Source organism: Carassius carassius, chromosome 14, assembly GCF_963082965.1.
Source record: "Carassius carassius chromosome 14, fCarCar2.1, whole genome shotgun sequence".
Classification (NCBI taxonomy): Eukaryota; Metazoa; Chordata; class Actinopteri; order Cypriniformes; family Cyprinidae; genus Carassius; species Carassius carassius.
The window spans coordinates 11,188,464-11,202,099 of record NC_081768.1 but is presented as its reverse complement, the minus strand read 5'-3'; the positions used below and the strand labels follow the sequence as shown (position 1 = coordinate 11,202,099).

The 13,636-nt window shown below is 36.2% G+C and overlaps 1 protein-coding gene and 1 long non-coding RNA gene across 2 annotated transcripts; both read right to left on the bottom strand.

The window, feature by feature from the left end:
- Window positions 1-2,962: 2,962 nt before the first annotated feature.
- LOC132156536 (uncharacterized) lies at window positions 2,963-4,518 on the bottom strand. Its single transcript, XR_009437459.1, has 3 exons — window positions 4,456-4,518; window positions 4,261-4,331; window positions 2,963-4,189 (listed from the first exon to the last, which is right to left on the bottom strand). It is a non-coding gene; the product is annotated as an uncharacterized LOC132156536 (long non-coding RNA).
- A 2,121-nt stretch (window positions 4,519-6,639) lies between these two features.
- On the bottom strand, window positions 6,640-10,977 carry LOC132156535 (uncharacterized). The gene is made up of 3 exons (XM_059565498.1): window positions 10,830-10,977; window positions 10,217-10,287; window positions 6,640-7,791 (listed from the first exon to the last, which is right to left on the bottom strand). The coding sequence occupies exons 2-3, from the start codon at window positions 10,237-10,239 to the stop codon at window positions 7,014-7,016; spliced, it is 801 nt and encodes a 266-aa protein (XP_059421481.1). The 5' UTR covers window positions 10,240-10,287; window positions 10,830-10,977; the 3' UTR covers window positions 6,640-7,013.
- Between the last annotated feature and the right edge of the window lie 2,659 nt (window positions 10,978-13,636).

Genomic DNA, 13,636 nt, shown 5'->3' with positions numbered 1-13,636 from the left:
TCTACACCACTAAACCTAACCCTTCTGTGTATAAGCACATTCACAAATGAGCCAAGAGCGTCTGCAACAGTATTTGTGTGTATGTGTGTTCATCAAATACAGCTCAGAACAAGAACTGTATTCAATTACTGGTGGCCTTGCCAAAGGACTTACTTCATCTCTCAAGACGCTGCATGGGCTCTTTATTTGCCGTGCGAGACACACATACATACAAAACCTCAGAAGCTCCCTTCCACATTTCTGTGGGAAAATACTTACTCATGGAGAATGGCTTTATTCCTTGGTAACATTATACACAGCATTTTGTATCTGTGTCTTTCATCCAGGTTGAGTGAATGGCCCTCATTGAATTAGAAGGAAAATCCCATGATTCTTGCTTTTGTTGCTATGGAGAGGTCTGTTCTCAGTTCCTATGGACTGTTGCACTTTAATCAAACACCGACCAGTTTTCTGAAGGCAGGAAAAGGACTATCTATTTTTTTGTTTTTCTATTTAATGGTTTGTTCTTATTAAACATTTTTCATTGTTCACAGTGCAGGAGCAGTAGGTTTGTTAATGTACACAGAATAAAAAGAAAGAAAGAAAAATTGGTGTAGAAATAATTTTCAGTCCTAAATTGCTAGTAAATTTCTCGAACAATTACAAAGAAGCAAAGTAATACTTCATATTAAACGTTACATGTTTTAGTAGAAAAACTAATTATTTTCTTGTAAAACTACACTGAAAAGTTCTGCATTGGCTGATATTATAAAACAACTCTTTACTTTTGGTATCACTTTGCTCATCAGTTTTCGCATGTTACCTGTCAATTGTGTTTTTTTTTTACAACGACTCTTGCAGGGCACTTATTACTCCAGCAGGTGGCAAAGAGGGACTGCCTTTGTGAATGAGTCACTGAATCAGTCACACAAACGATTCTTCAAAAACACTATTCACTCACGAATGCAACAAGCGACGGGCTTTGTTTGTGAGTCACTGAATCGATTTGTTCAAATCAAAAACGAACCAACAGTAGCTAGTGTGTGGTGATTGGAGTTGCTGCTGATTTTGGTGTGTCTTGGTTTGGAACTATTATTTTTTTACTGGCGGAGCAAAAGTAGACAACGTAAGTGGCAATATATTGTGAATTTCTTGATATTAGATTCTTATTTATTGAACTGTTATCACAGACTTATGCTGGTGCTGCCTTCGCCTGTGGTTGAATCAAAGCCAAACAACAGTACGTTACTTCGTTGTCTAAAAACTCAGCGCTGAAAAATGGTATTCGATGCACTGGTGTAGACATGGAGGAGCACATCTTGTCATAGCGAATTTACAACTAGTCATTCTCGGGAGGTTTGAATAGTCCTCGGGAGGTTTGAATAAACCATCCAACATGGTTTATGGTTACATGGTTTGAAAGGTGGATTTTTTTTTGCACTCTCTCATTAATCAGTATTAATTATACAGTGTAACTTTCAACAGCTTGATGACCCGTGGACAGTATAAAAGTTTCAGTTTGAAGTATTCAGAATGCAGTTTGTTTAAGGGTAACTGATCCCACATCAGGGCTACTTTACAAAATCTGCTGAGAGACTGGAAAAAGAACATCAAACACACACAGTCTCACAAATGGGTTTCCTGTAGTTGATGACTGCACATGGTATATTGATCAAATGCTAAGCGAAAGCATGTGTAATGGACTGAAGATGTCTATCTCTTCCATAGCTTTTACTGAGCTCCAGCGGACAGCCAGGAGGCCCGTTTTCACTTTCGTCTGTTAAACACACTTACCCACACATCACTTTTCTTACTCATATACAGTATATATATATATATATATATATATATATATATATACATACACACACACACACACACACACACACACTCACACATACATATATACACGCGCACACACACACACACAAAACTATTTGTCCTCAGAGGACCTGTTATAAAACCTTTTTACATCTGAAAGCTTAACTGTTTTCTATGGACACACACCAACAGAAAGACCTCATATATCCGCCCGGCCACACACAAACACAGCAAATTTTTTTAATAAATCAGATCTCTTTCTCTCTCCATAGCTACATCCTTTTAATCTATTCCTCCTTGGAGGAAAATTTTATTCCTCAGAGGTTGCTCTTTCATAGCTCTGGAGACATGATTGAATTATCTCAAAACTTTTTATAAAGTATAAAGTTGTTTGACTCAAACGGTTCTCTTAATACCCAAGGATAAATAAAATTGTCACAAATGAGACGACTGTGGACATTCAGAATTATATGTTATGCAATGTATTGAAATGTCTGACCTCTGGTTCTTCTGAAATGTGAGATTATCAGTTCAGAAAATGTTTTATTGCAGTATCTCTCCGGGACAGCAGGAGGTGTCAAAGTGAAAATGAGAGAGAAAAAAGAGTTTTAACTGAAATAACTGGACTAAACTGGACATTTTAAAAATAAGTGCAGATCACCTTCGGCACAAGGCCTCGTGTAACTGTACAATGTACTGTTGTAGTTATGAGTGTGAGGAAAAAATCTGGAAACAATTATATTGCATTCAAAACCCTTCAAAACAGAATGATGTCATTGCTAATGGAGTGAGTCTAAATGTAGTTAAGGAGAGGTAGTGTGTTTACATGCTCTGAAGGGCAGTCTTGTGTTAGCAGATGTTGCATTAAGATCCCCCAGGACCAGTGTGGCGTGATTCATCAGATGCAGCCGACTTAAACTCATCAAAGCTCTTTGTCACTTAATAATTAATTTAATATAATGTTTCACTCTTTGATTTAACAGCAGCTGACCTTGAATTGATGAACTAGAGATGGTAAAAGCAGCTGACGGAGGTAAGGTAAATATGTAAAAACTGGTATTTTTAACTGAGAATTGAGAGTGTTTGTGCTGCTGAAGAAGAAGAGAGAACATTTATTCAACCATACAGAAAGTCATCAAACACACATTAAATGGTTTTATTATGCTTAATTTTTTTTTTACATTGACACCATAATATCACTTTAACTAATAAAATCCTAGGCAAAATACATGCAGGGTAAAGAACTACAAATAAAAAAGTTGTTTATTTACATATAGTCTATTTTTATGATAGTTAAGAATGTCAACAATAATCTGAGTAGTGAATGACAGAATCTGCTAAATTTTTGTCAGTGAACACAGAAGTAGGAAAACGTGCAAATGTGAATCTATAAAAACATTTGCTTGCCACAAAAACAAACAAACAAAGAACTACATACTGTGTGTTGTATTGTACTCCAAAGGTAATGCCGTTGTATGATTTAATTTTTTTGAAAGCAAATATTTTCAACTAATTTATAATTAGTAACGAATACATGTGATTAAGTATAAGATGATGTAATGATTTAATTTAATCAGGTCTTTAAAATACATGTGAAGATATTTCAGCAGAATATGTTGCAGTGGAGTGCTGTCATTACTTTTATAGCAATGTTGAAGGAAACATGGAGACCCCTTCATGATCATGCATCAAAACACATTCTGTTTCTTTTTCTTCACCTGAAGTGATTGTGATTATTTCTTTGTCTGCATGTATGATAAACCTATAGGAGTAAATTAAAGAACTGCTTTTGGTCAGGTATTGCTTTATGAGATGGTCTAGACATGCTATCAAACCATGACATGTGGGCTTCTCTTTCTGCAGCCAGACTTTTTTGTTCAGTAAACCCTCAGCAGTGAGGTTCTCCAGCTTTAACTGACATTTAGTTTCCACAGTTGTGCATGGCCCTCTGTATTGAGTGGTGTATGTTACTGAGAACCTGCTGCATGTGATGTGTAATCTTGTCAGATTCTCTTTAGCAACAGCTTCTTGAGCCTGTGTAAAACAGGATTTAATCTCATCCTGGCAGGAGTGGTTGAAAAAGTGCCTGGCCTTAATGAAAGAACTTGTAATTTTTTTCTCAAATTGATCATGGATACAGATATTGACATAGGTTTGATTGTTTTCTGAAGTTACAGTAACAACTATGTTGTTATTCCGACCCATTTGTACACAAGAGTAATTTCCTTTGACTAATAATTTTGAGTACAGTTTTAGAGGATGGTTTCTAAAGAATCTCTCAGCAAAGTCCAAGTTGGACAGAAGGTTCATGTCTGCAATGTTCTTTGTCTTCAGTTCATGCATCACAGACATTATGCTTTCTGTGACAGGTTGAAAGCTGGGGTAAGAGCTAGGAAAGAAAAAGAAATAAATTAAATGAAAGTTAAAGTTCTTCCTGTAAAACAACATTAAAGTACTTACAATGAATAGTCCATGGTGGTGATGCAGAGGGAGGAGATCATTTTTTCAAAAATTCACCAGAATTATCCACACTGTCATCGGATACAGCAGTCATTTGTGTAAAAAAATAATGTACAGTCATACAGGGTGATCAGAAGTGATAAAATTAACCAATCACATGCATTATACTGTAGGGTATATTGCAGAATTTTTTACCTAAATTTCCTCTGTCAGTTACTCGGTTTAGTTCTTTTGTTTCAGTGAGGGTGTGCAAACAAAATGTATAGAGATCCAGAGCAGTGGTGTAGTCCTAAAGAAAAAAGTGGTTTACAATTACACAGTCGCCACCCAAACCCCCTGTCCCATCACCACCACCACCACCACAAAAAAAAAAAAAACTCTTTGTTTGTTGTTGTTGGTTTATTAGTAATTAAGTAATATCAGTACAATGCACTCTAAATGTGATCAATTGATTATTTTTCAAGTAGTTTACAGCATGACTTCCAGGTTGTTCCAGCCCATCTGTCAACACATTATTACAGTTCTTATTACATACAGTTCAGATATTGACCTTAGAAGTCATGATTCCCTGATGAAGGCTTGTATGCCGAAACGTGTTGGAGTTTTTAAAGGTTTATGATGACCAAGACATAAAATAAAGGCTTTTTAATTTTTCTTAAAGAGAGTGCCTTGGAGTTTCCTAATTTGTTCTATATTATGATTATCCCATCCAAAGAGCACCTCAAGCTAACATTTTGAGTCATGGAAGCGCTCCTCTACAGACATTTGCAAAAATATATATATATATTTTTTTTATAACTTTAAGATCTCTATGCTTTGAATAGCCTAATAAGTTGTTTTGTGTGGTTAGTTCTTCTAGTTTAACTGAGATAGGCCTAACGTTATATGAAACATTTTCATTTAAACAGTGTTATCAAATATCTCAAATTACTTCGCTTGTAAGAAACGTTAGTTTGTGTGGCTATGGCTAATTTGAACAATCAGAAAAAGACAGCAGGACTGTCGACTTACCTAAATCTTTGTCCAGTGGTCAAATGGAAGGTAGAATTTTGTTTGGTGGGAATAACAACAATTTCAATGTGAGTTTCGAGTTTCAGTTTCACAAAGCTCTGCTGGATATGTTAGTTTCATTTTCCATGAAACAAGCGAGTCCTTGTGTAGGTTGGGAGAGGTGAAACGCGCCTCGTTGAGAAGAGATGCGTCACAATTAAAAACAATCTTAAATCGGCTCACAATATGTTCGATATCTTCCTTCTGAATGGAAATCTTGCATATTGACACTAAAAATTCGGAGTTTGTGCCCGTCATATACCACGTAATTTTCTGTGAAATCGGTAAAAAACGGCTGGCAAAATACTGCAAACTGGCTATGACAATTAAGGCTGACTCGTCCAGACTACAAATTAGTGAGGTGACTGGATGTAGCGGGGAATACAGGGTGCTCATTAGTAGGCCACTGTACTCTGTATGTGAGGTACAGCTCTCCATAGAAGATTTTGAGCTCCATGTGATCCAGAACTGATGGGCTTTTGTCTGCTTCCATGCTCAGGACGTCTCTGGCCTGATTGAAGAAGATTTACAGCTCATCATCATGACAGCAGTGTCCAGCAAAGTGACTTTCTGCTGGACTGGAAGTTGTGAGCTGGGATATTGGTCCTTTGGATGAGAATATATATATATATCCTATTTCCAAACTGAACAAGCACCCTAAAAAATATAGGCTATTAATGAACATTTTCTTTGCACACCTCTCACTAAAACTAACTTGGGTAAGACATTCTGTTCTATGTATTAAATATTAGATAACTGTAACTATTATATGGGTCTGTGAAATACTTGATTCTGACTGAATGTGATCAATTCAGGGTAATGAAAGACCCATTTACTGCTGTCCACTATATTTATTTGAGATAATGACTTTTTCATAAATGACTGCTGTATGTGATGACAGTGTGGATTATTTGAGTGAAATTCGGCCTGTTAGAGAAACTTTTTCTTTATCTCAATGAACACCTCACTGTAAGTATATGATGATAATGATCTGCAGAAGGAAGTTAAACTTTCATTATATATAATGAAAGAGCAAGTCAATAATAAGTTTGATTGACATATGAGACTTATAATGAACATTTAGTGTTATCAGATGTAAACTCTTACAACACTTTAAAATACTATTGGGTGGTCCATTTTGTCCATGTATTTTGTGTATAAAACATCTGGAAAAAGACAAATGAAAGAGAATGTTTTTAATTTGATATTCTCATGAAATGTTGTTTTCCAGTTTAGGCTCTTCACAGTCTATTTAACTTAAAAGTAGTAAGTTAAACACCATTAAGTTTCAATTTCGGTTAAACCTTAGCGCCACTTTCCAGGAAACAAATGTTTAATTTTGTAGGCAGGGAGAAATAGAAGAAACAGAACAGGAATGACGACAAAATAATTTTAAGAAACATATACACATAGAGCTGTATTGCACTTTATTTAATGTTTAAAATACTGTATCTGTCAAACAATAAATGAAAACACACACACCAATTTACAATTGAGATTAGGATTATACTGTCTCTCTATTGAAGAAAATCTGCCATCTAGCATGGGAAGTAATAACCACAGTCCCAAATGCATACAATTATTAATGTTAGTATAACTTATGCAATTTTAGTTCCACATCCTTCATAACCTGATTAATAACCTAATATGCCTGGTGTTCTCCTGTATAACTGAGATGAAAGCAGCTGTTCCATGATTCCTAATCATATTCCCATAACTAGCACCCGCTGGCTGTGAGCTTTGTTCTGGGCATCGGTGAAGATGAAGTGCTTGGTTGTATGGTTATCTTTTCTTCCAGTGACAAACTCCAGCATCTCCCCATTACCATGGAGAATTATCTGTGTATTCTCCTCTTTATACTGGTTAGAATGCTGCAGCAAGAACTGAAAACACGTGAGCAGGTCTTTCTTCATCTCACCGCTTTTCTCCAGGTGCATCTTTGTCTCTAGGATCTTCTCTAGTGACAGCGTTTTGCCCAAGAAAACTCTACGGCGTGGCTGGATGTGGAGGGTGTGCAGGGGCTGATGGGTACTGTATGTGAGGTGCAGCTCTCCACAGGTGATCTTGAGCTCCATGTGATCCAGATCTGATGGGTTATTGTGAGCCAGGGCTTTTTTAGCTTGCTCGAAGCAGCTTTCCAACTCATCACAACAGTGATGTCCAGCAAAATGGCTCTCTGCCAGGCTGGAGGTCGTGAGTCGAGATTCTGGATGGGTCCTTTGAAGGAGCTGTGGACCGTTTGTGCCCAGATGTGCCATGCAGAACAGGACAGGTGTTCCGGCAGTGATACACACCAGGTGGCACTCTCCTTCCAGTGTTAGAGAGACATTATGCCGCTTGGATGCAGGAAAGGCCTCCAGGGCTTGCATAGAGAAGTCAAGATTGGTTTTCAGTAGTGAGTCCAGCAATCCTTCCTGACGGATTTTCACCTTTAATGACAGGAGTGACTCCAGATCAAGAGAAGGTACAGTGAAATTTCTCCTTTTGGGAAGAAATAAACAAATGGCCATTAACTGTAAGGGAAAATTATGGTAACAAGGGATAAAAAAAAGTTTGGACAACCATTTTTGTCCTACATTTGAATTTAATAATTTTAAATAATTAACTTTCATATATTCCTTGCAGTCAGTGAATAATGCTCTATTGTACATGCATGTCGTCCGGCTCGCCCTTCAAGGGTTTTATTTTTTGAGGACTGATTAACTGTACATTATCCCTATATATAACATATATAAACAAATCCTTTAAATACACTATCTGAAAGTTTTAGTCAAAACATGATGCATCTTTATATGAGGTCATAATGTATTAAAGGTCCATCAGAGGGAATTTAGCAGTCCCTGCTAATCAAATTATTTCTTATTTGGTAACAGTACATCTCAAAGAGAGGGCATAGTCTCCACATACACTCTATATTTTGGTTTAAACCTCTAAACCTAACCCTATCCATAATTTATTACCAAAATGAGTGGGAAATGATAGCTGATTGACAAGTGTGTAGAAGCACCTAACTCTGGTTATAAGCCTAAAACAGATCTTTTCCTAAAAGATATATATCTTAATTCTGATTGGTTGATTGGAATGTTGTTGACAGGAACATGTTGTACTTGGTGAAATCACGCTCGCCTTACAAAAAACCTGTTTAGCAACTTAGCTTACCCACTTAGCAACCATAAATACAGGTGATCTGGGTTAAAATGAAAAAACAAAAACTCCCATGAGACAACTTAGTTATATAAATAACAAATTTCAAGGTATGCTTTATGACAGTAATGCAAACAATAAAATGCATCTACTAATATAATAAAGCATAGCAAAATAAATGGGCTTTTATCAGCTTATTCATCTGCTGCTTGCTAATATGTCTAATACTTTACAATAGGCTATGTATCCCAGATTGTTCCATTTATTGGTACAGTACATTAGCTTATTGTTAGACCTATACAGTACTGTGACTAGAGGGGGTCCTCATCAGTACTGCGCCACTCACAGGTCTCGAATCCCACAGAGTAGCTCCGTAAAGGATAAAAGGAGGAGTGACGTCAGTGTAAGAGTAGAGAGTACCAGGCCAGAGATTATAAACCATGCATACAAACTCTTTTTCATTGAGTGAGAAAAGTAATCACCGATTTTAAACTCTGTTTTCATGTCGATATACTCGTTTACATTAAATATTCCACTCGAATTAAAAGAGATAAACACTGAAATTACATAATTTTACAAACAACATAATTACATAATTTCAAACATAATTTTACTGTGACATGTACTGTACTGTACATGTTTAATAACCGACATGTACATTTACTGTAATGACACAGAGGAGTGCTATAGGTGCACCGTGCACAATAATTAATCTTTAAACTAAACTACAGATCACGTTATGAGAAATATTTTAGCGAGAACAATGATCGATGATGCACACTTACAGAGATATTATGGTGGACACTGCTGGATTACTGTACAGCTACAGCTGTACGGAGGTGTTAGTGTTGTGTAAAGTCATCTCTACAAATTTTGAAAAATACCAATATATTTGAAGGATATAACTAGGAGAAAACGGTAAGATTCGCATGTTTCCTTTTTAAAATACTTTGTCAGTGAAGTACCGAATCAGACAATATAATAAATGTAATTCAATTTGAGTTGACTTGTTTAAAACAATTGAAATACTATTTGGCCAGTGTAAAAGAATGAGATCAACTAAAATATATATATGAGAACTACTTTAAACCATTTTGTTTTTATGGATATTGACATATATTTATTATAAAACATAACAAGGATACTGACACAAATGGCATCATAGTCCGTATCTCATATTTCCTTAATGTCTCTGTGTTAAACATGGTTCACGTGCATGGGAATTCATATGGAAATGATATATCAGATGAGGTTATGCATAACTAGGCATTGTAAGCTCCATACATGGTGATTTTCGGGGAGGAGTCGCGTTGGAGATTGATGTATGCACAATCTTCTCCTTACTGGACTTATAAAGAGATTTTTTTCACAGGTTCTGGCATACGCAAACTTTTGGGCATACGCAAAATCTAGCTTTCGTAAAATTTTATGATGAAATCTAAGTTTTATAAATAAGCCCCCTGTTTTGGTTCTGTTTGTGTGCTACATTCATCCGCCAGGGGTTCTTTTGTGTTTATTTTAATATTAAAATCCTGTTTAAATGTTTGCCGGTACCCGCCTCCTTTTCCTGTTACAACTAACAGGTGTTACGAGTACATTTCACTGTAATATTAACACAGTGTAAAGATTTACTGTAGGGGCATTTTTCTTATACTTTTGTTTACCAAACAGGTTTGATACTGTGTTGGATCACCACTTTTTTGTAAACTTTCTGATCTTCCTGAATATTAAAATGAAATCTACATTGGTAGAGGCAACTTACGTCTCACTCATAGCAGAGGACATCAAAGGTCAAAAAGCAATTCTTATGGTCCAGTCCAGTGAGTATGGACTCTGTTGAACACAAGATACAGTGAGTATTTTCAACTACTAATCAGTAAAAGGAAACAAGTAGACATTTTTTTTGTGGTAATTTTGTGACATAAGTATTATATTAAAGCCATATATCCCATTTATCATCTTCATTGTTGAGTTTTTGCTTTAAGAAACAGCAAATGACATACTGATCAAATTCCATCAGAATCAGTATTCCACATATCCATATAACAGTTAAAGTTATCTAATATGTATTACATTGAACATAATGTTTTATCTAAGTTAGTTTTAGTGATAGGTGTACAAATAAAATCAGCATAAATAGCCTATATCTTTTAGGGTGCTTGTTCAATTTGGAAATAAACCTTCTTTTAGAATTTAAGATTCTTTAAATTTGAAAGATTAAGTCAATAATAGGTTTTAGTTTGTTTGACATATGAGACTTAATGTTCATTTAGACGTAAAACACCTACAACCCTTTAAAATACTAAAGAGGTTGTACAGTTTGTCCATGTATTTATGCATAAAACATACAGAAAAAGACATTTGAACAGAATTACCTATTGTAGATCTTTGTTCAGTGGTCAAATGAAAGAGAATGTTTTTAAAGTGATGTTTTTAGCAAATGTTGTCTTCTAGCAGTTTAGGCTCGTCACAGTCTATTTAACTTAAAAGACCCCAGTAAGTTTCAATTTCAGTTAAATGTTAGCACCACTTTCCAGGAAGCAAATGTTTCATTTTGTAGGCGGGGAGAAACAGAAGAAACAGAACAAGTATAACGACTATCTATTTCGACTATGTATTTCAAAGAAACATACACATAGAGCTGTATTGTACTATATTTAATATTTACAATAATGTATCTTTCAAACAATAAATGAGCATACATTAAAATTCAAATAAAATGAGTCCAATGAGACTTCCAAAACAATATTAGTAACTGTTAAAATGGCATAATAGGGGCACATTGTTGGATGAAGTGCTCTTGAAGGCTTAGTTCACCCCAAAATTTACACAAATTAATATATTGTAGCCGATCTGACCCGAATCAGACAAATTAAAGAGTCGATTAGGACTGTGGTTGAAACACGAGCCGAATTCCTCAGTAAGGCAACAGGAAGTCATAAAACATTCTGTGCCACAAGTCCCAAGCAAGATAACCAACCAACCAACTCTTTCACAGAACAGCTTTTAACATTAACACCACTAGAACAATTATTGACAATTTCAATTCGGAGAAGAGATTGTCAAATTATGGGCAAGTGAGATGCAATGTCGGACATCACATGTAAACCCATGAGAGTTATACACAATATCCTTAAACACTTCCCCCACCTAGCAGAACCAGACAGAAATTCCTAAGGGGGGTGGGGGGCTTTGAACCTCTGGTCTCCACAGAAATCTTTGTCAAAAGATAATGATACAGAAACTGTCTTTTCTACATATATATATGGACCAAGATGAACTAAAAAAGACTTATAAATGAATATCAGTCCATCGCTTCACTCCATATTCATTTATGTGTAACCCACACATTTGACTATCATGTTTATAATCCCTTATTGTGTATGTATTTTAATAACTATTGGATAGCTTAAGGATACATATTCGTGTTTCATATGTATGTGCTTGAATCTGCTTGCTTGAAACAGTCATGACCATCAGTTATTTGTCAAATGTATCATATTCTTGTAATAGGAATCATGTCCAAAATTAGACCCTGCAAGAGCGGGAAAATTCGGACCATGTCCTTGATAAGATAACATATGATTTATGTTACCCTCGAGCCAAGACAATATCTGATTGGTCAAGACAACATTTGAGGTGTGGCCAACAGGTCAGTTTAAATACTCAGGACACCATAAAATTCGGCTTTTAGTTTTAGCTTTGCTTTTGCTATCAGTCATGCCAGCTTTTAGCTTTGCATTTTAGCTTTAGCTTTTAGCCATGCTGTTAGTCATCACTGTTCTTTGAGCGCGGTTCCAGCGTGCTTCGGCCTGCACGCCTGCTGCTACTTAGCCATGATGAGAAGAAACACCACCTAGTCTCGTCAAACTTTACTTCTTTTCTTTTCCGTTTGAGAGTTTCGTGTTCTGAGTTAAGTTTTGTAACGCCGTGTCGGACCTCGACTGCCCGTTGAACTTCAACCAGCCCACACAACTCTGCATCTTCAGCCAACGCCCAACCACGGGCTTCCCAAAGATGTCACTTCAGCGACTACTGAACTTCCAAGCCAATCAGCGGCATCGGAAAAAACCCCTTTCAACAAACAACAACGGGAACACAGGCAATGTACCTTCTAGACATTTGTACTGGTGTATCTAATTTAATTTTAACCTCAATTGAGGAACTCAATGCGAGAGTTAATTAAGTGATTGATGGTTGTTCATGTCTATGCAATTTAAAGTATTGCTGTAAACTTGGGATTCCACATTTTCCATTCTCTTATACTCATCTTTTCCTAACTTTCGATCTTCCTACAACTTGTGTGAATGTGTGAATGTGTGACTGCGTGCGCTCGTGTGTTAGATTAGTTTATATGTCTTAGATTTATCTAATAAAGCCTTATTCATATTGAAAAGAGAAGTAACTTGTGTTTTGTGCTTACAAGTTAATGTCTTAAACTGCCGATCTTGTTACTGTGCTAATTGATAGTGTTTTCACTATAGTTTGGATATTAATATCCAGCGCAGATTTGATGTTAAACGGCTCGTTCAGTGAATCGCAGGGCGTATCATTGATCAGCCTTACATATTTTTGATTCATACCCAAGAGTTCTCTGACCCCAAGAGTACTACAACGAGTACAGAGGTCAGAAGCGTAACAAGGACATCGGTCCATGTAACATCAGGGTTACAACCATAATTTTTACGAAGCTACGAGAATACATTTTGTATGCAAAGAAAACAAAAAATAATTCAATTATTATAAATAAATAATAACAATTTGTCTCCTCTGCATCACCCTAGCGACATTTTGGAGAGTATCTACTGAATGCAAACAGCGTATGCTGTTCTGTGTCAATTGTGGCACGTGGATACGCTGTTTTCGCTCAGATCAAAGCGCAAACTATAGAAAAATTTATAAAAAATGTATCTGCATGGGGCAGCTGACAGAACAGCCTACACTGTTTGTGTTCAGTGGATACTCTCCAAAATGGTGCTAGGGTGACGCGGAGGAGACAAATTGTTGAATAAAGTTATAAAGAATCATGCACACTGCACCACTATTGTTGATTTTATCACTTTGTTTGTAGAATTGTACTTGGTCGCCCCAGGCACAGTAAAATCTCATTGGTCTAAAATCCTGCTCCATAGAATTCTTTGTATGTTCTGATTGTCTGTTATTGTGCCACGTCATACAGCAT